General features: G+C 40.5%; 1 protein-coding gene, 1 long non-coding RNA gene and 1 pseudogene across 2 annotated transcripts; all 3 read right to left on the bottom strand.

Moving 5' to 3' along the window:
• Window positions 1-4929: 4929 nt before the first annotated feature.
• Window positions 4930-5511, bottom strand: LOC125510952 (CASP-like protein 1U1; annotated as a pseudogene).
• Window positions 5512-6838: 1327 nt separating this feature from the next.
• On the bottom strand, window positions 6839-10020 carry LOC125510953 (uncharacterized). The gene is made up of 2 exons (XR_007284835.2): window positions 9462-10020; window positions 6839-7217 (listed from the first exon to the last, which is right to left on the bottom strand). It is a non-coding gene; the product is annotated as an uncharacterized LOC125510953 (long non-coding RNA).
• Window positions 10021-15384: 5364 nt separating this feature from the next.
• On the bottom strand, window positions 15385-16350 carry LOC125506143 (CASP-like protein 1U3). Its single transcript, XM_048671007.2, has 2 exons — window positions 16037-16350; window positions 15385-15925 (listed from the first exon to the last, which is right to left on the bottom strand). Exons 1-2 carry the CDS (start codon window positions 16225-16227, stop codon window positions 15517-15519), a joined length of 600 nt encoding a protein of 199 aa, XP_048526964.1. The 5' UTR covers window positions 16228-16350; the 3' UTR covers window positions 15385-15516.
• Window positions 16351-24189: the final 7839 nt, after the last annotated feature.

Raw genomic sequence — 24189 nt, 5'->3', positions numbered from 1 at the left:
TCCCAAAAATAATATAAAAGTGTAAAATAAAGCCCATTAACATCCAAAACAGATAATATAATAGCATGGAACAATCAAAAATTATAGATACGTTGGAGACGTATCAGACATGAACAATCTAGGTATTGTAGCCCTTGAGAATATATAACCTATTACCTAGTGAGGAGGAGGAGGATGAGGAGGGTTTAGAGATTATGGACACTGTAGAGCCTCTGATAAGGGAGGGCATTGTTCCGTCTCTTACCGATACTACGTTTCCGAAGGGTGATGAGGAGAAACCCAAGCGACCCTGGAAACGGAAAATTTATCCGACTTCGGCGGTTCGTAGAAGTGCTAGGGTCAAACATAAGAAAAAAATCATGATGACCTATGAAAGGAATCTTCTGGAATAGCAGAGGTCTAGCTGACTTGGCTAAACGTAGGTTCCTGGCTGAGACAACAGTAGAACAACATCTAGATTTTATTGCACTTATGGAAACAAGACGAGATAATTTTACCTCACAATTCCTTGGAACCCTTTCTGGTGGAATTGATTTTGATTGGCACATCTTACCTCCTAGAGGAAGATCCGGTGGGATTTTGCTAGGGGTCAGATGTGAAACACTTGAGGTGTTGAATGTGGTTCGGGGAGATTTTACGGTCAAGTTTCGGGTGAGATCAAAATTGGATGGTTTCCGATGGTCTCTTGTGGCTGTATATGGAGCGGCACAACCTGAACTTAAACCAGATTTTCTAGCTGACCTAGTACGGATATGTGGAAATGAAACTCTACCGATTTTAGTTGGTGGGGATTTTAATATAATCCGGAGAAGAAATGAAAGAAACAATGATAATTTTTATGGGCGTTGGTCTATGATGTTCAACATGATTATCGAGAGTCTCAATTTGCGAGAAATTGAACTCACTGGTAGACAATTTACTTGGGCCAATTCTCTGCCCACTCCCACTTATGAGAAGTTGGATAGGGTACTCGCCAGTGTAGAATGGGAACAAAAGTACCCTTTGGTGTCGGTTCATGCGATGCAGAGAGCGGTCTCAGACCACATACCCCTTCTTGTAGACTTGGGAGAGGCTACACACGTTGCAAATAAAAATGTCTTTTCTTTCGAACTAAGTTGGTTTGAGAAAGAAAACTTTTTGGAGATCATTGCTCGCGAATGGGCAAAACCTATGACTGGACGCACTAGTATTGAACGATGGAAGAATAAGATCAGACATCTGAGACAGTTTTTGAGGGGTTGGGCTAGAAATGAGAGTGGGATTTACAAACAAGAGAAAGAACGACTCACTCATTTAATTAAGGTGCTAGACTTAAAAGCCGAGACTAATCTCCTTACTATTAGTGATCAAAACTCCAAGTACGAAGCTGAGCAAGGCTTACGGGCTCTTCTTAGAGAAGAGGAGCTCAAGTGGGCACTGCGTGCTAAAGTGCTTAAGGTCGTCCAAGGGGATGACAATACAAAATTCTTCCATTTGATTGCGAATGGTAAACATAGGAAGAAGAAAATTATACAGCTTGAACAGGACGAGGAGACCATTGTGGGGCATGAGAATTTGAAGGCTTATATTACTAATTACTATAAACAAATTTTTGGGCATCCGGAAGCAAGCACGGTGGCCCTTGATGAATCTGTGTTTGGAGATATACCACAACTCCAGGAAGAGGAGAATGGTATTTTATCTGCACCTTTTACTGAGAAGGAGATTTTTAGTGCCATCTCACAAATGAAACTGAATAAAGCACCGGGACCAGATGGGTTTCCAGCTGAATTCTATAAGAAATGTTGGCATATTATTAAGGATGATTTTATGCCTATGTTTCATGACTTTTTTAGTGGTCATCTCGAGCTATTTCACCTAAACTTTGGTTTGATTACGTTGTCACCCAAGAAAGAAGAAGCAGTTCGGATTGAACAATTTAGGCCAATATGTCTTCTTAATGTGAGTTTCAAAATTTTCACAAAGGTTGGTACCAACAGATTGACACAGATTGCTCATTTAGTGGTACAACCGAGTCAAACAGCGTTCATGCCAGGTCGACACATACTTGAAGGGGTAGTCGTTTTGCATGAAACGCTTCACGAAATCCATTCGAAGAAGCTAGATGGGGTTATCTTCAAAGTGGATTTTGAGAAGGCATATGATAAAGTTAAATGGTCTTTCCTTCAGCAGGCAATGCGCATGAAAGGATTTAGTGAGGCTTGGCGGAACCAAGTGGGTTCTCAAGTCCAGAATGGTAGTGTCGGAATTAAGGTCAACGATGATATCGGCCATTACTTTCAGACACATAAGGGTTTGAGACAAGGTGATTTGTATCCTCTCTTGTTTAATGTAGTGGCTGATATGTTGGCCATTCTCATCGGCAGAGTCAAGCAGCATGGTCAAGTGGAGGGCTTAGTTCCTCATTTGGTCGATGGAGGTGTTTCCATCTTGCAATATGCTGATGACATGGTCTTTTTTATGGAACATGACATTGCCAAAGCGCGTAACATGAAACTGATATTATGCCTCTTCGAACAATTGCCTGGCTTAAAGATTAACTTTCACAAGAGTGAGTTGTTTTGCTTTGGGAGGGCCAAAGACGAGGAAGACACTTATAGACAACTTTTCGGGTGTGAATTAGGGTCTTTACCATTTAGTTATTTGGGCATACCAATTCATCACCGTAAGTTGTCTAATAAAGAATGGAAGTGTATCAAAGATCGAATTGAGAAAAAACTGAGTTGCTAGAAGGGCAAGCTTATGTCTTATGCAGGTCGGCTGGTGCTAATTAATCCGGTACTGACCAGTATGCCGATGTTCCTATTATCTTTCTTCGAAATTCCGAAAGGTGTCTGAAAGCGACTTGATTTCTTCAGGTCTCGTTTCTTTTAGCAGTCAGATGAGGCCAAAAGAAAGTACCGACTGGCGCGATGGGACATCATGTGCCCAGGTTACCATGAGACCAACTGACTTGCCATTCTGGAAAGGGCTGATGCGAACGAAGGATTTGTTTTTCCGTAGGATCGAATTCTTGTTGGCAATGGGATGTCAACAAGATTTTGGAAAGACACGTGGTTAGGAGGGACACCTCTGGCCATGCAATATTTTATCCTTTATAACATTGCACAACGTAAGGGGGATTACGTAGGCACAGTGTTACAAACGATTCCTTTAAATATTCAGTTCAGACGTGCGCTAGTTGGTGAGTGATGGTCTGCCTGGTTGCATTTGGTTCGGAGATTGATAAATGTTCAACTTTCCGACCAGCCGGACTCGATCCATTGGACACTAGCTAAAAACGGGGTTTTTACGGTGAAATCTTTCTATATGGACTTGATTAATTCTGGCCCAATCTCAAGATCGTTGTATATTTGGAAGACTAAGGTCCCCTTGCGTATTAAAATCTTTATGTGGTTTGTCCATAAACAATTCATCCTTACCAAGGATAATTTAATCAAAAGGCGGTGGGTAGGGAGTTCACGTTGTTGTTTTTGTGATCATGACGAAACAATACAACACTTATTTCTTGATTGCTCACTCGCCAAATTGCTTTGGAGAACCATTCATATTGCCTTCAACATTAATCCTCCGGTTGATATTGAATCGTTGTTCGGAACGTGGTTAATTGGGGTTGAACATATTACTGCAGCTCGTATTCGGATTGAAATATGTGCGCTTTTGTGGGCTATATGGAACTGTCGAAATGATTTGATCTTTAACAGACAACATAATTTGAATTTGTTACAGGTTATCTTCAGAGCTATCACATGGATCCGTACATGGTCATTACTCACTCCTATGGACTTCAGGTAACCTTTGGTTACTGGATGCACCCACTAGGAGATGGTAGCACGGGTTATATTCAACCGGTTCGGATGACGGTCACATAATAGGATAGAAGTCTAGAGAGCTTATCCTTTATTTCGTCTTATCGGTTGTAATTTTGAGACTATATTTTTTCTTTTTATTTTACTCCTTTTGTGAGCTGTAATTTTGGGACGACTTTGTGACGCTTTTGTGGCTTTTTAATAAGATGGATGCATGCATCATCATGATGCAGATGCCGGGGGTACGCCTCCATTTCCAAAAAAAACATTTTTAAAATATATGTTTTTGATGTATACTTTTATTCAATAAATTTTGCACATTTTTTTGTACATTACGACATTTTTTACACATTTTAAAATTTTAAATACATGATCAACATTTTTTCATATACATTATATATTTTTTATACATGAGAAAAAAATTATACACTGATTTAACATTTTTGAAATGCTGGATTAAAAAATTTAAATACATGATCAGCATTTTTCGTACACATGTTATATTTTTTGTGTACAATTTTTCGTACACATGTTATATTTTTTGTGTACAATTTTCTTAAATCTGCATAGGGCAGATATGGAGATGTCCGGGCACGTCCACCACGTCGAATTGACAGTCTGATCCCTACAAAAAGTCCAAATCCCCCCTCCGACCTACCCCTTTTCACTTGCTTCTCTATACCAGACGTCTACAGCTCCGACACCACCCTTGCGCTGGACTACACCTTGCTGGGTTCGACACATTGTAATTCAAAAAGAGCTATGCAAACATCAATATTCCGTTTGTGAAGGATATAGATTGTGACTATGAATCTTCTATGTGATAAGTAGAGAATATCAATAATGACAGTCTATCTCCTTAACAAATGGTGCAATGATGACTGAAGTTTATTGCTTTTGGACGACCTGGCTATTTAAGCTGGTCGATTCACTCCTCACGCGGCGAGGTGGGACTATACATCCAAAACCCGCGCGCCAACTTAATACGGATGTGAAAATCTTAAGTATAAGCAATTTTTCCGGTGTTTTTAACAACCCCGCCGGCCTAACATGGACTAACATCCAAAATGATCGACCTGTATGTTTTTGCATGTATTAGTTGTTTGAAAGATAGGGTTTGTGATGGCAATACAACCGCAACAGCAACTACTAGACAACGAGTATCCATCCATCGATCATTTTTTTTTCGGGGACCATCAATCATTGAATAAACACTAAAAAGAATCATTGAATAAGAGAGAAAAAATGCATCATCATTTCTACAGTTGTACAAACCACAAGCAGTTCCTCTGTTTTCCCCCGCTGAATCTTGACGCTGTCAATTGCTAGCAGCCGGGGCTGGAGCATCCGTGTTTGCAGGCAGAGCCCCCGCCGCGGGCGAGCCCTAGCGTGGCGCGTTCCCTGCCAGCGCCGCGACCAAGACGGCAGCGGCCGCGCACGTGCCAACGGCCGCCGCGATGCCCACCCTCCCGCGGAACGCGTCCGCCCCGCCGGCGAAGCAGCCGCGCGCGGCGAGCGCCGCGCCGGACGCCGAGAACAGGAGGGCCTGCGCGGCGGCGTCGAGGAGAGACACGGCGATCGAGCCGCCGCCCCCGTGCACGACGAACAGGTAGAGCGCCAGCGCCGAGCAGACGGCCGAGACGACGCTGCCCACCACGAAGTAGCTGCGAGCGCACGACTCGCAAGGGTAAACCACCAATTTTCAAGTCAGGGAGTTGCTCAGTTGACAGGGACAGACATCGTTAACAAAGAATTCATAAATGATGTGCTTATTTCAAGTTGTTCAACGATCGAGCAAGATGATGACCTTGATACTGTTAGTAATAGTGTCGAATCATAGTTCAAGTTTCCCCCTTTGATTGAACAGTTCCATCAAACATACCATCATCTCCATCAGTTAGGACATGCTCACTGTTCTATCTCATTTTCGTCTTATTGATTAATTAAATATCTAACAGAACAGTGAAAGTATATTACATAAATAAAAAGGAACGAAAGGCTAGAGTCAATCCAAGCAGTGAGTTGAGCGCGTTGTGATGTTTTGCTCTTATTCAATAAGTTTGAGGTTTCCCCTGAGATTGGTGCTCCATCCTTGAACGTTTGCGGGTATATTCTTGAAAAGAAATCATTTCTCTGGAGCTAAATATTCAAGCACCCCATGATCAGAACGCCCAGTGATATCTTTTTTCTGGAGCATATCAGAAGCTAACATGATTTCATCAAAAAAGAAGTCCAGCATTGCAAGGCAAATGGGCAGTCCCAAAAAAGATGATGCAGGGTCTCCTTGTCATGTTCTACCACAGAGAGCACAATTGTAGCTGGGCATGCGGAAGGTTCCGTGTGTTTATTCTAGGGACTGTCTATTTTACATCCGTATGAAAACCAATTCGCCTTCAGTCATATTTTTCAGCCAACAAAAGAATGACAAGTGTCCTGTTTCCTGTGTCCTCTGTCCAGTGTTATCTGTCCCACAAATTCACTTTTAAACAGGTCCAGGCCACAAACTTTTGACGGGTCCACACCCGGAACTTTTCAAACACACACAGATATCTACAGTGCCCACTTACAAAAGACTAATTTTACACTAAACAATTACAGTGACAAAACACTAAAAATGCACTGTAAGTCCAGTAAAAATACCACTTGGAAATACAGTGTAAAATCCACTGCAATGCCACTATGATTTACAGTGGAGACTACACTGAAAATACCACTTAAAGAACAGTAAAAAATCCACTAAATAAAGGACTTCAATTTCACTAAGAAAATACAGTGTAAATCCACTTAGATTTACTGTGTAAATTACTGTGTAATCCACTAAGATTTACTATGTAAAAAGAAACTAAAAGTACAGTCAAAATCCACTAAGATTTACTATGTAAAAAGAAACTAAAAGTACAGTCAAAATCCACTAAGATTTACTGTGTAAAACTAAACTATAAGTACAGTAAAAATCCAAAGATTTACTGTGTAGATCCACTAAGATTTACTGTGTAAAACCAATTAAAGTACAGTGTAATTCCACTGGGTAATACAGAGCAAAATCAATAATTACACTGTAAATCATCACGGATTACAGTGAAAAAAATTCAGAATTACAGTGTAACTTATGCACCTTCAATTCCACTAACAATTACACTGTAATTCCACTAAAAGAAAATTCAAATTCCAAAAATAAGCATTACAGAGGAAAATCAACTGATAATTACACTCAAAATTAGTAGGAATTACAGTGTAAATCAAACTTCGAAATTCCATTAGCTATTAATTCCACTGTAATCCATAAAATTCACTGCACTAAAAAATAATTGCACTGAAACTACTTCCTAACACACCAGACATGACCTGAACAGTGCTCTGCCATTCCATGTAGTTTGGCATATCAGGCGTAGGCTCCACATGCTGTTGCTGCACATAATAGAACAATGCTAGTTCATGAGCTAATGCATAATAGAACATGCTTTCTTCATTAGCTGATGCATATGAGATTTATGCAATGCATTTATATCTTCTACATCATTTGCGCATGTAGTAGCTTGGTAAAAGAGTATGCGCTGCTCTGTAATTTGTCAAGAAACTAGTTAGAGAAAGCATATTTGATAATGTTATTTATTTTCAGGAATGTTTTCTGCTATTAAAAAGCCATACGTTAACAAAATCTGCTTCATCGTCATTCAGGTACAATGCATGCCCCTTGATGCTCCCTTCTTTAGCATTTGGTTCGTATGTATGCACCTGCACTCAAATTTCTTCGAGCCAGACAGAAAACCACTACGAATGCCGATATAATTACACTGATAAGAGATACAAATTACAGTGACAAACCACTACGAAATACAGAATTATTTCAAGTAATTCACTAAAAGAAAGCCTCTTGGGTTTGATTTGCAAAGCCATACACAAGAATACAGTGTAAATCCACTAATGTTTACAGCGAAAAAACAGAAAGATTACATAAATCCACTAAGATTACATTATAAACCAACAAACATATACACTAAGATTATTGTAAGATTGCAAAGAATTACAGTGTAATACCGATAAAATTTAAGTAGAAATCCACTAAGAATTACTCCCTCCGTCCGAAAATACTTGTCAAGATTTCCTTGACAAGTATTTTCGGACGGAGGGAGTACAATGTAAAACCCACTAGGAACTATAAACTAAGAACTAAGAACTAGAATTCAAAGCACTGTAATGGTGAAGTGAAACTGAAGATCCACTGTAAATTATAAATTGTTAGCACTGTAAATTACTTCTGAACTGCCCAACTTACGGAAATTGGGACAAAACAATTACTGTGTCTAGCAAACAAAAATGCAGTTATAATTACAGCGCAAAACAAGTCATAATTACACTGCAAAATACTAAGATTAACATTGCAAAAGCACAAACATTTACAGTGCAAATGCACGAAGAAGTACAGTGCAAAGCCAATAAAGATTTACAGTGTAAATCCACTAAAACTGGGGAGAAAAATAATGATAATCATGACAGTAAACCGAAAACTCTAGTTCCTAAAATCTAAAATCCAAACCTTAGAAAATCAAGAGCTACAGCAGGACCAACCTACATCAAGCTATGGACTCGAAGGACACGAAATTCAACGGCAAACTAGCATCAACACTTAAACGCTAAAAAATGGGAATTACACAATGCAAATCCACTAGGAATTACACTCTAAACCCAGTAGGAATTACACCGAAAGCCAAAATGAATTACATTCTAAACCAACTGCAAATCCAATGACAAATACAGTATAAATCCGATGAAATACATTGTAAACCCAGCGAGAGGTACAGTGTAGGTCCACTAGGAATTACACTGCAAAACCAAACAGGAATTACACTGCAAATCCAATAGGAATTACACTGTAAATCCGATGAGAATTACAGAGACAATCCCAAGGCAACCAGGGGACCAACCATACATCCACACAGTGACAACAAAAAACGGCCCAGGGGAAAATTAACACATAGATACACTAACTAACAACACTTGAGAGCAGGGGACTGAACACGATCCACTATGTTCAGATTGCACAATATCGCATACAGATCAACCAAACAACCAGCCGAATTCAAACAAGTAACCACAATGTCATGCCCCATCTCATGATAGATCTCACAAAATACAAGAGGGATTTGGGGAGGATAGGATATGGAGAGGAGAGTTGGGAGAGGTTCAGAGAACAGGAGAGACGGTTCAGACTTAACTCCCGCATGCCCAGCTAATATACAGAGCACACACACCCTGTCACGTGGGCACACCAGTCAGCCCACCACACCTACTCGAGGCTTCACCCTCTGCAACCATGTCTGACTGTTGTGTTCTGCGCCATCGTCTGGATCATCAAGTTCAGGCGACTCGTTGTCCACCGGCGCCGACGCAGGTGAAGGCGTGACACACATACAGATTAATCATAGCCGACGCAGGTGAAGGCGTGACACACATACAGATCAATCAAACTAACAAGTAAACAAAAAGCCTAATCAAATTCGCATGGCAGACGAGTTTCAATCCCAGAAACGACGCAACCTCACACATCTACAGCAGAGGATGTGGGAGATTAACACAAGCAACGGATCTGACCGAGAAAACCCTAAGCACTAACAAGCAGATCTGAGGAACAAACAAAGGGATGGAACATACCAAATCAGACGAACAAAATCGACGAGCGGCGAAATAATGGGGCCTGGAGCGGCGAGGGGCAGCTCCAAATCGCCATGGCGATCTCTCTCACTCGCCTCTGTTCCGGATTACATGTTCGAAATGACAAGGGGGTCGAGCGGCGAGGAAAGAGACAGAAGAAGCTACACGGGGAGAAAAGAAAAAGCACTGGCGCGGGATAGCGAGCGGAGCCGAACGAAGCGGACCCGATAAGAAAAGTCAGCGTCAACAAAGGACGGAAAGAAACACGAATCTCGTGACGGAGATCACGCGGCTCAAAAAACGCATGAAAGCCAAATGTTTTCATCCGTATGAAAAATTAGCAATTCCGTTATTCTATCATGGCCTTGAACCAGTTCAGAAAGCGTGAAGGATGTTCAAACTTCAGCGTCATCAATGGGGATGCTAAGCTGTGGGCGTGGTTCCAGTGGACAGCATTGACCTGAATTTAGTTCAGGTGACACTGACACAATTGCTTATTCAATGCTCTATTTCTTCTTCAGACCTTCACATGCTGATTTTTCTGCATTGGACTGAAGACAATGTCACAAGTCCGCTGCATAGAATATATTCTTTCCATCACAAATATCCACGAATATATCTTGATCATCGTAATAGCCTGATAGCCTCAGAGGATTTGACTAGGAGTATGTAATGCTGTTGAGAAGCCATCGGTGATTAGCCGAAGGAAGGCTATTAATCAATAAGGAACCAACAAAAAGTTGTTGCCATGGTTTAGCAAAACCAGTCAAATACACGATAAAATTTATGAGCTATCTAGTTTAGACTTCATGTGTACCCATAGCCTGTACCACTGTATTGTCTGCCAAAATATATGAAAATGGTCTACTCTTCCTTTCACAAGTGTTGTCATATTGAAATTTCTTCCTTTCCTGATAGGACCACATGTCCACATTTGATTCAATGAACAGTAAGGTTAGAATCCATTAGTAGATCAGTTTATCCATGGTGATGGGATTTGGTTGATGCCTTTACATATTCATCAAAAAAAGAAAGATGGATGTGTCCACTGGAGGCAGTAGCCAGGTAAGCACGTCCTGCCGTTATTAGTGTTTAGCCGTGTCGGGACAGTTTAAAACTGACCACGAAATGTAATTGCAGTTCAGATTTCAGAAAAAGATGATATACTTGCAGTGCATGGACAAGTAATATAAACCTGGTACTCGTAGTACAGTACCTGTACATAACTGCACGAGTAACCGGGTTCAAGCTTCAAACGCCCGTAATCCAAGAATTTTGAGATAGTTATAGGGCCAGTAGTCTTGAGCTTTTAGAAGTTCCTGACGAACTAATGGTGCCTCCCTTTGCTAAATTAGATCGTACTGTACTAACTAACTTGGGAGATGGAAAAGTCATAGACCTTGGTGGGAAGGGTGGCCTGATGCTCCTGCTGATGAACCTTCATTATGCCACTGAGGATGAAAACTATGTAAAACACTGCTTGATGGTGGTCGTCTACTATTCTAGTTCTTGTACCCAATGATGGTAGCCTCCCTTTGTGATGATACAGAGCCTCTTGTCAATGTCACTTCTGAACAATATTGTAGCAGTTTTGTCAATTTTAGCACGAGGGATATAATAACATATTCCTATTCACAATGATACGATGCAAGTGGTCAAGAGAAACATCATATGCAGAGAGAAGAAAACATGGAAAGATGAGTTCAGAAGGCATAATGATTGTACCAAATGCGCAATCCATATGAAGTCTGTACTCCATTATTAATTGTGCGAATCACTAGAGCAAGGCTTGCAGAGTAGAAAAATATATTAACAGATTCAAAATAAGGACTTGCTAATTCTCAGATGAGAATTAACAAAGCCTCATCTAACTCCTACACTACTTGATTAATGAAAAGGAAAAAGTCCCTACGAAGCTCCGCATAAATTCCAACGGTTTAGGAGTTAGATGAGACATCTAGATGAGAGATGGACACACCCTAACATATTCTTCATTCATCAAATTTAATGACGAAATTCAAAGCAAGGCTGAGCATGCATGTATGGCTGAACATTTGAACTAAATTTAAAAACAGTTGTGGCACATGCAGGCAGAATGAGAATTGTACGTAGAATAAAGAGAAAGATGTGTTGCCAGAAGATATCCAAGGACAGCAAGAGGCGAAGCACCTACAATAATTGTAGACATGTGTTAACCAGCATCAGACATGGTCATTTCTATGTTACTCGAAGATAAATGTACATACTGATACACTACGTATCGAACCATTTTATTTCTGTTGACCCGACTTTTAGGGAAAAAAATGTTGTAGGTGCTAATTACGAGATAAAAGGTCAAGAAACAAATGAAAAATCAGAAATACTCTGTTGAGAGCAAGTAGGCCAGGAGAACAATGAACAGAGGAGAAGAAGAAGAACAGAGGAGAGAGGAGAGGAATCGTTCTCGTTGTCCACAACAAACCACGGGCCGTCGACTACAGAGCAGTGCCAGGCGCAGGCGCTGTTAGCAGATAGACAAGGAGTACGGATCTAAGATCAATTAAGCACCATATGTGATTCAACGAATCTGATGAGAAGAAGCTGTTGATGATTCTTGCTTTCAGAGGAACGTGGAAGAAGAGAAGGAGGCGAGCTAGCCTTCTGCTCCTTCACAGACGCGGCGGCCGGGTCCACCCGACCCAACTGCCGGCGCGGAGGTGACTCCCAGGGCGGTGGCGACCGTCGGCCCCGAAGCTGCTCCTGCCGGCGCGGCTACACGTCGCGCGGCGGCCATCGTTCGGCGCCCTCTGACGAGATCTCGCAAGCAGCGGCGGTATCAGGCCCTCCCTCCCCTTCTGAGTTGGCCGGCGACGAACACCCGTGTAGCCGTCGTGATGGAGGAAGAAGTAAACCCGACTGATTATCAGATGGAGCAGATCAGCAGATTGAAAGCAGTTATCAGTAGTTTGTTGCAACAGACCGTTTTTCTTATAGTCCAGCCCATCGAATGATCGAGAAACGAGAAGCTCATCACAAACTCCAGAATGATCTTACTGAACACTTGATTCTTGTGGTTTTATCAAGTTTATTTTGGATTATCACCTCATTTGGACCCTTGGGTGTGTATGGATTCGAAAAATTAAATTTGAAATGTTGTTGAATTGCATGCATTGAAATTATCAAGTTTCTAATTAATACATGTGCAGTGCAGGTATCCAGTTGAAATGGAGTATATAACCAAAAAATGAAAGAATTGGCAAAGACATATTTTACGAAGTTAAAATATAGAGGTTTTTTTATTAGCTCCATGTTTTTTAACTCCTCAAATAGTACCCATTTAGGGAGTGAAAATTTAGGAGTTCCATTAGAGATGCCTAAAGGGGCTGATCGGGTGTTCAATCATCGGCACCCGCGCTATATCCATACGACAATGTGATATAACCAATTTCTAGAGCGAGCCGTCACAGATAGACTTGCCGACACGTTGTCACAATCTCATAACCAATTTCCTTGTCTTCTTCCTTTTGATTATTTGTCTTCTTTTACGATTGTGTGTGATGTGTCTTCTACAATATTCTTAGTCACGTCTGTCAACGATATGTAACGAAGGCGGCTAGAGCCTAGGGAACTGCATGGAGTAGTTAACATTTTTACAAACGAATTCATGACAATCAATGTATGGCACTATCAATCAATCTTCTTCATGACTAACTAAACTTGTACAAACTCGCAAGTTGTGCAATGATATGGAGTGAGGTAAGATATATAGTCCACGTTGACTAGGGCTCAGTGTTGTTTATAAGCCATCAAGTACCACCCCTTGTCTGGAATGATTGATTAGCCTTCCTCGGCCAGCAAAACCTACTTGTTAATTGCAAATGTTATGTCATTGATCATTTGCGTATTGCAACTAACTACACCATAAAATGGCATATTTAAAATCAGCTATGAATAATCAACACGTGTTCTTATCTCAAGGTGAAGAGACCATGAGACTAAGTAATATGTTTTGACGATGAGTCTTGATTGTGAGGAGATTAGGTAGCTAGTTAGGCAGGTATAAACATACAAAATTTGTGTTAGGTCTGCCTGCTCGAATTTTGTAGCGCCCCGATTCCATAATCTTATTGATTGAAGGTATATCATAGTCAAGAAAAGTTAATTGTATATGTTCTGCAATTGGGTCTACATTTCTTTTTTAGGACAAATTGGGCCTACATGTTGTTCCAATCATTTTCCCACTATGCGACCACACCATAGGCAGCAGCTTCCGACTTCTAACATGAGTTAGTTGGGACTTTGGACTAGTCATGAGGCCCTCGACCAGCGCATTACTTGTTCTAATCAACTAATATGGATCCAGCATGCAGGCATGTATGTCCAGCTGAGGTACAAACATCCTACTCAAAATCCAATTATATTGGTATAGCCTCGAACTCCCACCGCAAGGTCTAAGCCTTTGATAAAATCCCAAAAATCTAAAAGCACATATATAGTTGTGATATCTTAGCTGCGACACGCGATGATTGTTAAGTTGAAAAACAAAATTCAAAAATCAGAAGGTAGGTATAATTGCGGCATCTTAGCATACAACGCATGATGATTGCTTTTCTTCCCTAAAAGATGGTCTCTTAGTAGGAAGTATATGGTACTTTTGTTCATTGCACAACATGTGTTTTCTTAGTCACATGTTTATCATTTAATTTTTATCATCTGATAATGATAAAACATGGAAACAATTATATTACCGAAAAGGACTTTCTCCTTGCTTTATATTTAAAGCAAGACAACAGAACTATACAAGGTGATGAAGATACCCTCTTAAAAACCAGATCGAAGGTAAAACAAGAGTAAGGAATAGCAACCCTCACCGAAAAGCAATCGAGACTATCATTGAAACCACGCCTCAATGGAAAATCATCAGGCATCATGCGGTTAAACACACATCAAGAGTTTTTTTTAGAGAAATTTCCAATCTATTCATTTTCAATTATGGCGGTACAAAGAACAACAGAGGTAATAAAGATTACAACCATGTCCGTGGACCGCCTAGCAATGACTACAAGCACTGGAGGGAGCCGAAGGCGCGTCACCGTCACCCCTCCCTCACCAGAGCCGGACAAAACTTATTGTGCTAGATAGTCGGAAAGTCGTCGTGCTAAGCCCCCATAGGACCAGCGCACCAGAGTAGTAACCATCGTCGATGAAGAAAGTCATAGATCGAAAGGATCAAACATGTAAACTCCCAACCGAAGACGAACGAAGACCGGATCCAAACAGATCCACCGAAGACCAGCACCGACCTAATCTTGTGAGATCCGACAGAGACACACCTCCATACGAATCTGCTAGTCTGGCTAAACTCATGTTGCACGATGCATGTAGCCAGCCCATGCACCCTGGTAGTGGTAAGGTCATCAAATGTTCTTTTGTTGTAATGCAGGGTGACATAAAGAAGGCCAACAATATATTATCTTCGAGGTATGACAATTTCAGGTAATGTCACCCTGTTCTTTCAAATGAATTATCTGATTGTGATGCTGCTAATCTTTTGCATATGCATCTCGAGCATATGGACTGAACTTTGGTTTGTTGCGTAGCAATAGAAGCCTGCTCATCTACTTCGGTGGCACTTTTTCGCCTTCTCTTCGCTGGACAAGAGCGCTAATGAACACGCGTGTTGTTGTTTGTACCGGAAAGAAAGATACCACAACTTCGTCTCTTTGTTGGACCGTGGACGTGAACACAATGGTCCATGACCAGGACCAGAAACCATTTCGAATTTAGATCTTGACATGTTGGTTGCTTTTAACCGTAGGCTGGAGTCAACGAGCCTCGTCGTCGGTTTTCATAGGAGAAACATATGCGACAGTTAATATGGAACGGAGAGAGCGATAGTCAATCAAATACTAGAACGGCGGAAATTAATGCAGACAACAGCAGCACAACGAACAAGTTGCTCCCTTCATAACGTAGATACAAAATATAGTAGTGACCAACTAACAGCTGCACAATTGGAATGTGGTAAAAAATCGAAGCAGTCAATTAACATTATTGTACGTAACTAATACTCTGGCTAATGCTTGTGGTGGCACCCATGCTCGCAGCCGGCGTCCGAGTCGCAGTCCGACCCGGAGCTGCAGAAGGACAGCTTCAAGTTCTTCACCAGCTCCGCGGCCGACACGGCGCCGGCGGCGGCCAGCGAGATGTACATGGCCATGTGCACCTGGCTGCAGAAGTTATTTGTGCCCCGGACGGTGCCATCGCAGACGCTGACGCGCCCGCGCCCGCGCGGTGAGCAGTAGGACATGTACTCGGTGGTGGCGAAGGCGGCGCCGGTCGCCGAGTAGAGCAGCGCCGGCGCGGCGACGTCGAGGAGCGGCACGAGCACCTTGGAGCACTTGCCGCTGCCCTTCTTCCACACGCTCAGGAAGATGGCCACCCCCACCATGACCGCCGCAATGGCGTTCGCCACCACCAGGTACCTGCACGCACGAACCCGCCTTGTCAGAGCGCACGCACAAACCAGGCTCGTAAACGGGTATACCTGCATGCACGAATTCCGTCTCTAAAGGAGAAAAGCGTATTAGGCGTACACAAAGGGGCCGAAGTCGCTGTAAGTGACGGTGTGTGCCTCGGCGCCGTTCGGGAGGACGATGGTGCACTGGCTGGCCGTGACCATGAGAGCCGCCGACGCCACGGCGAGCCCCATGGCGACGACGCGGGCGGCGATGTTGACCGCTTTCAGGCGGCCTTTCGACTCGTCGCCATCGCCATCGCAAGGCATGATCGACCGGGGCCGGGAGGGGAAGAGAACTGATTGAAGTCAAGATGGTAAGCTAACTTTTGGTTCTCTGGCTTGGACCAAATTGCTAGTAGCCTCAGTTAGTCCACTACTCAAGAGTCGAGATTAGTGTGTATATATAAGGTTTGTGACAAGGGGATGTTCGTCGTGGATGTAGTCAAACGAGCCTGTGATTGGAGGGAGCACCAACCAACGTTAGGTCGTTAGACAACCACGCTCACGTACCTAGCGTTAGTTGCTTGCTCGCTCACTTCACCTCTCATTACTTATTTTGTTAATTCTCACTCCATTTGTCCTATGATTAGCGGTTACAAGCAATATTCTTTTCTCTATAGCAAGTCCGTTGCGGTTGATCAATGATTGAACACTGGAATGAGCATATTAGGTCTGGGAAACACTAATTTTCCCTCGTTGCTCTTGGTTAGTTGATTGACTTGGCTGTCCGGTTGGCATCTTCCTATCGCACAGGTGTATACTCAAGTGCGTTATTTTTACATTTTACCATGTAGATTCAGCGCTGATTTCCAACTCTCGGCCCCAAATTGCTCTTCTAGTCAATGGAGTCGGAGTTCCAAAGCAAGTTGTAATAATCTTATCTTGATTAACACTCCCGCCGTTCACTATTATGAGATGTTCTAACTTTTTTTCCGGTTCGAATGAATATAGACACATTTTACTGTGTTTATTCATTTATTCCAGTCCGTATGCAGTCCATACTGAAATATTCAAAATTTATTATAATTTGAAACGGAGGGAGTAAAAGTCAAAACTCTCAATTGTTCGGTGGTTATCTACATGGATAGCCTTTTTTTTATAAAGTGTGTTTTTTTATTTGCTCTTAGTATCGCATCAAGAGTGTACTGTGTACAACCACCGTAAGTACACGTCAGGTCTATGTGTGATTAGGATCCACATGGCTAGCATTTTTCTGAACAGGGGAAGGGCCCCCGAAGGACCCAGGCACTGCATTATACTTTTTCTTTGGTGGTACAAGGCAGTTTACTTCAGTGCTCGCATAAAAAGGAAAATAACAAACTAGTCCATGAAACTTGCAAAGGGGACCCCAACCAGGAAAATGGAAACACAATCGGGTTCAACACAGCTCCTACATGGACCCAACCTGGACGATGCCAGGGACGAAACCACTTGGATCGTCAAGAAGAAGCAATAATCTTCGAACAATGGTTGACCTGTCTCCCATTATGCAACAAGGTTGGGAGGTAAAACAACGGTCGTCCTTCGGCCAGAAAAGTCAATGGAGTGGCGATGAAGAATGGTTGCCGACCACTACTATGGGCGCCTTGACTCCTCCGCGATGAACACCACCGGCGATGAGCTCGGACTCTGTCCGCATATTCCATCGTCCTTCTCTTATTCTCCTTACCCACCACCATGGTGGCAACCGAGAAGTAAGAGGTCCTCCACCAACAAGCTCTGGCCGACAATCCCCAATCTGCATCTCTCATCTCCCCTTCCACTTCCATGCTGCCTTGAAAGAGGAGTGAGATGCAAAGGGGGAAGACCCACAACAGAGCACAACGACGCCGATGGACAAACAACACTACGGACCTGTTTCCGTATTCATTTTCGGGGTTTCTGTATTCGTTTCTGCATCTACAAAAATATATGAAAACAAATGTGGCAGCACCCAGTTTCGTCCGTTTCCGCTCGGTTTTCATCCCTAATCGGGAGGAAGCGACGCATATTCCGAAGCTCAGATCTGGTTTACTTTGGAGAGAAAGCAAACTAGTGTACACATAGAACAATTGCCAAACCACTCCCCCGCTCATCGCCGACCATTGTGGCTGCCAGCGGCGAGGAGGGGGGAGGAGAGAGAGGCTGGAGCAGAGGATCGAGGGGGAGGTCAGGGAGGGGAACACCACAAGGGCGGCCTCTCACTAGAGTAGTGGGTACAACCATTTGAATGTGCCATAGGGCACCACTTAGTTGCATAATTTGGACGTAGACTATGGAATTTTCTCTCACATATATTGAATAGTGGGAGTACAAGCCCAAGCTCATGTGCTTTCTCTATGAATAGTAAATCAAATAAGAAACTAAATTCTTTTACACCCGAAGATGCTTGATTGTGCTAGGTGCATCTAAAATGGACAATGCCATCAGGGGAGCTCTAGAAAAATGGATATCCAAAAGAATTTGAAAAAAATATACATTTGGCACCACAAGAACATCATAGTGGGTGTCTTCCAAAGTTATATTTATTATCAAGGTAAGATCCCACACAAAAATATAAGGTTGTGAGAGTAAGACCCCATACCCATGCTTGTTTTAATACCAGTGTTTACACCCAAAAGGTTGTTAAAGGTCCGGCTAAAAAACTAGAATTTAATTTGATAACAGTAACTTGTTGGAGCCTTTGTCGTAGTGCACATCCTCTTCTGGATTCGATAACACAGCGTCACATCATGGGGAAAAGGCACGAGAACCTTCTGCTATCCAGACTAGATATCAAAGCGCATCAGGTCACGTGATTATGGGTCAACGATTTATTGAGTTCTACATGAGTTAGGAGCGTGAGAGAAATTCATCAAGAATGTTTTGGGAATATCAAAAGTGTTTCGAATAGAGAACTGGCGGTGTTTTATAGAAAACCAGAAGCATTTCGGTGAACCGGAAAAGTTTCAGGGACCTGGAAATACCAACGAAGGGTGCAGGAAGGTTTCAGAATTTTCCAGAGCCTCCTAGAGTGGAAATGTCTACCCATATGCTCCAGCAGGGCTCCAACTGAGGGGAAGCTACTATAGCTCGCTTATAGCAAGAAGGAACGTCCCTACTGGGTCAACCCACTAGAAGGGTTGTATATTTCTTCACTCTGTTTCATTTTTATCTTGTTTATCTTGTTTTTCTTTTTTCTTCTTTTGCTTATACTTAAAAATAAAATAAAAAATAAATATATTCCACAAACAATTACTTAAGTTTTATAAAATGTTTGTGTAGTGTTAAAAAATATTGCACAACTCAAGAAAATCTTGATAGCATTTTTTGAAATTAGTGTTTCAAAACGTACTTGAAAAATATTTAACATGTCTTCAAAACAAATGTTAAAGATCGTATCTGGAAAAAAATTTAAACACTTATTTGAAAAATATAAATAAATGTTACCAGATGTATATCAAAAAGTACAACGTGTATAAAAAAGTAGACATGAAAACATGTACTTAAAAGCCGTTAATCATTGTTTCTGAAATATATTAAATGGGTATTATTATTTTCCTTGTCGATAAGGAAAATGTACAATCTGTATGAAAAAATAGACATAAACATATATTTTTTAAAATATTAATCATGTATTTGAAGAAATTAAAAGTGCACAAAAATAATGTTTTACTATATGTATATGGAAAATGTACAATGTGTATGAAAAACATAGACATAAAAATATATATTTAAAAGAATGTTATTCACATATTTTAGAATTCTTAAACATGTATAAAAAAATGACCTTGATGTATATGAAACATGTAGCCACCAAAAACATATAATTGAAAAAAAGATGAACATGTATAAAAAGTGTTCTTTATGTATATGAAAAATGTACATTGTATGAAAAAAAGTAGAATGTGTTGAGCAAAAGAAATAAAAAAGGAGAAGGAAAAGGAAAAGGAAAAACTGTAAGTAAACTTAACAAGAACTGTGAAATAAAGTGAAAACCAAGAAATAAAAAAACCAAGAAGAAAAATAAAAACAAGAAAGGAATATCAAAATCGAAGAAAACCCCAAGAGTCTAATGTAAAACTGCATAAGACCGTCAAACCAAAGCTATAGTACCGTGTTAGCCCAATAGTGTCACCCTAGATGCGAGACCAAATACGTCTAGGTATGGACGACATATAACTCCCAGACGGTTGAGGGTCATTTCCTGAAAAATGGCAGGGCCGGCTTTCGAGCATGCGCCTCCCAAGAACCAGTCGCGAAATCACCAATTAGAGTGTATGTCTTGCAAAGGCCACTCCCCACGTCCTCTCGCATTGACAAGTGATGCACCGCATGTGCGCACTCATCGCACATGGGAATTATGTACTTTTTTCCTTGGTTCATTTTTAAAAACATTTTATTTTTTGAATCATGTGTACAAATCATGAATCGTTTTACCATTGTGTTTTCCGCATCAGATCTTCCAAACTAGATCTCATGTTAATAGATTTGATGACCTTTTTTCGAAAACAAAACCCAAGAAAAACCAGAACTAAAAAGCAAAAATTTAAAAAATAATAGAATCCAAAAAAAATGAATATAAAAAAACAGAAGCACAACTGTGTTTTTCAAAAAAAAATCGGAAGCACAATTGTGCTTTTGCATTTTTCAGAGAAGCACAGATGTGTTTCATCGTGAAGTCACCGTGAATCACACCTCTGTTTTCATTTTTCTAGAAGCACAATTGTGCTTCACGCGAAAGCACTAATGTACTTTTCACTTTTCAGAAAGCACAACAGAGCTTTGCACTTTTGGGGAAGCACCGATGTGTGTGTTTCACTATGAAGCATAAATGCGCTTTTTTCACACGGCGTGCCTTGCTCGACAAAACAAATAAAATTCGAGAGAACCTAAGAAAAACCAAGAAAAAATCTAAAAACCAGGAAAAAAAAGGAAACACACAGGCAAAAAAAATGTGTCCCGCAGGTGCCAACCGCACGACATGTGGTGGCAGTCAATAGGCGCACCACTCAGCGCATCTCCGCATGCACCCATGTCCGTTGCGAGCTCCTTGAAAGGGGTACCCGTTGGATAGGGAGCTCCTAAACCCTAAACCCTAAACCTTATGCAGGGGAAAGCTATCAAACTCACACCCCGTGCACGAGTTTTGGCCAGGCCCATTTGCAAGGCGCCCTTTCTTTTCTTTCAGTTTATTGATTTTTACTATTTTGTTTTTATTCTAAAAAATAGAGATCTAAAAACATAAATTTTTAAAAAGTTCATAAATTTAAAAAATATTTTGAATTTAGAAAATATTTTAATATAAATTTAAAAAATGTTCATGAATTTAAAAACTTCCTGTATTTCAAAAAATGGCCATTAATTCGAAAAATTATAAAAATATTAACGTGAAAATATAGTCACGAATTTATAAATCTTTTTGGATTTTTAAAATACCTTTTTTCAAAAGATATCCCCGTATTTCAAAAAATGTTCCAAAAACTTAAATATTGTATCATAATGAAAAAAAGCAGAAAAGAAGAAGAAAAGAAAAGGAAACAGAAAAACCAATCAAGGATTCCCAAAACTGGTGGAAGTAATATGAACCAGTTCATATACTGCTCGAGCGCACCACTTGGGGGTATGTACCCGCCAGAGCTATAAATCATTTTTTAGTCGAAAAAAGTGATATCACTTAGTGCGGCCCTCTGTACCGTCTCGCCTGAAAGTTTCTCGGCTTTGAGCGTTACTAGCCTGCCCATTATGGTTTTGTTTTGTGCGTTTGGTCGATCGGTCTGGTCGATGTGTTCGTTTGGTTGCTGCAGCATTCTTCTTTGTTTTTCTTAAATTTTTCCTTCTTTCTTTGTTTTTTCCTTTTCTTTCTTTTTTGTTTTTCTTTGATTTTCTTGGTTTTTCAATTTTTTTTCCTCAGTTTTCACTGTTTTCATTCTATTCCATTGATTTTCTTTGGTCCTTTTCCCTCTTTTCTTGGTTTTCTTTGGTTTCATTATTTTTCTTTCGTGATTTTCACTATTTTGAAATCTTTTACACTGGTTTCCTTTTTCTTTTTTTGTTTTGGTTTTATTTCATTGGTTTCAGTTTTTATTTGTTTTTCACTGATTTCTTTGTTCCTCTCTGGATTTTCACTCGTTCTTTGCTTTTTCTTTCTTTCTTTCTTTGTTTTTCTTCATTTTTTCTTAGTTTCTTAGTTTCTCTTTTTCAGTTTAATTTTTTTTCTTCGCTTTTCTTTGTACATTTGCTGTATACATCAGGAACATTTTTTGTAGACACGTTTAGCTTTTTTTTTCAAATACATGATTAACATTTTTGAAAATTTATATTTGTTTACGTCTACTCTTCCATGCACATTGTACATTTTTTGTATACATTAGAAACATTTTTTATATACAGGTTTAGCATTTTGGAGGTAAGCATGCATCATTTTACGATTGAGAGCCTTAGTGATGAAATCCCATTCCAAGCAACTTTAGCGAGGTTGATTTTAACCGTGAAAGCAAGGAGATTCCATTTATTTATTTATTTTGTTTTGAGGTTGCTTACCACATACACCATGTGGTAAGAAGATTCCATTTACTCAACCTAAGGGCGTCAATTATTTCTTGAGCTATGATGATATTATTTCTAAGGCCCCATTTGGTTTACATGAACTTTATAGGAATTATGAGGCCTCCTTTTGTTTACAGGAATTTTATAGGAATGCTAACTAATAGCAATTTTGTAGGGAAAATTTCTTTGGATCCCTTTGATTTGTAAGAATGAATTTCTATTTCTATATAGGATAGGGACCAATCCTACACATTTCAAAATAAAAAATAGTCTAGACTCAATGAAAAAAAAAATCATATTCTATGTGTCAAATGATATTTCTTTTCCTATAGAAATTGAGATATATGTCCTTTCATTTTCTATGATTTTTCCTATTCCTATAATATTCCTATCCTAAGAATCAAAGAAGGACTAAAGGATGGAAATTCTGTAGGAAAAATTCTTTGGTGCCCTTTGGATTCGTATTCCTATGCACGATAGGGACCAATGATTCATAATTCAAAAAAGAAACATTAGTCTAAACTCAATGGAAAAAATTGTTATCATATCTCTTTTTCTATAGCAAATGAGATACATGTTAGCTCAACTTCTATGATTTCTTAATTTTCATGATGTTCTTATATCCTATGAATGAGAGGAGGCCTAATTCTCCGGGCTTCACCAAAGTTTGTTTGGAGGAATGGATGTACTAGTCAGAGCATCTATAACCGGACGACCCAAATCATCCTCATAAGCCTGGGAGAGCAGCCCAGTCACTATTCGGACATGAGAGAGAAGGGAAAAGACACCCAATCGGACACTCCACCTTGTCCGCATATGATCGGACCGTCGGTAAATTCATACCAAATATGAGGAGGATATGAGGATGTCCAGGCAGCACCGCACGTAAGATGTGGCCCACCCCAACCACTTTCTCTTTTTATTTACTCTTTCTTTTCTCTCTCTTCATCGCATCAATCACATGCATTTGACCAAGTAATTTGAGAAATATGTACTAGGAAATATGGTTACATGCATGAACAAATGAGGCTGCTTGTAATGGGTAGTATCATAAGTTACTATCATGCATATGATACTAGTGTATAATACTACTTCCCTAATGCATAATATCATATAGTAGTATCATAGATGACTTTATTTATTGCCATGCATGACACATAGTAGTGTAGCATTTATTATGATACGGTATCATAATATGATACTCAACCTTCTCTTTCTTTATTTAATTATATGCCACATCATCTAAATTGCCTAGTTGGCATGCATGATACTAGTTATATACTCCCATTCAATGTTGGAGATATCGCTTATCGGGAACTTATCGGCCGACCCATGATAAGGGGTAAATCGGCCAGTTTATCGGCATATCGGTTGATTTATCGTCATATCGGTTGATTTATCGGCCGATTTATCTTATCGGCCAGACAACGGTAAGCGATAAATCGGCCGATTTATCGGAATATCGAAAGATATCTTGAACAGTGCTCCCATTACGACCAGCCTGAAGAAGAACGCTTGACATATAGGGACTTGAATTAGCTCATTGTGGTGGAGATGCTCTCAGACAGTAGTTGACAGTCTTGAAAGATTTCACCAATCGACGGCGATCTTCTTTTGAGGTAGCAACCGCATTTATCAATCCATGGCGATCTGGCGTTGAATAGTAGTCCTATATAGTAGTATCTTGAGTCAATTACACTGATGGTGCTTATACTTGGCACA

Source organism: Triticum urartu, chromosome 5A (genome assembly GCF_056163025.1).
Source record: "Triticum urartu cultivar PI428250 chromosome 5A, HENAU_Tu73, whole genome shotgun sequence".
Classification (NCBI taxonomy): Eukaryota; Viridiplantae; Streptophyta; class Magnoliopsida; order Poales; family Poaceae; genus Triticum; species Triticum urartu.
The sequence above is the reverse complement of the archived record's forward strand: the minus strand, read 5'-3'. Positions and strand labels throughout refer to the sequence as shown.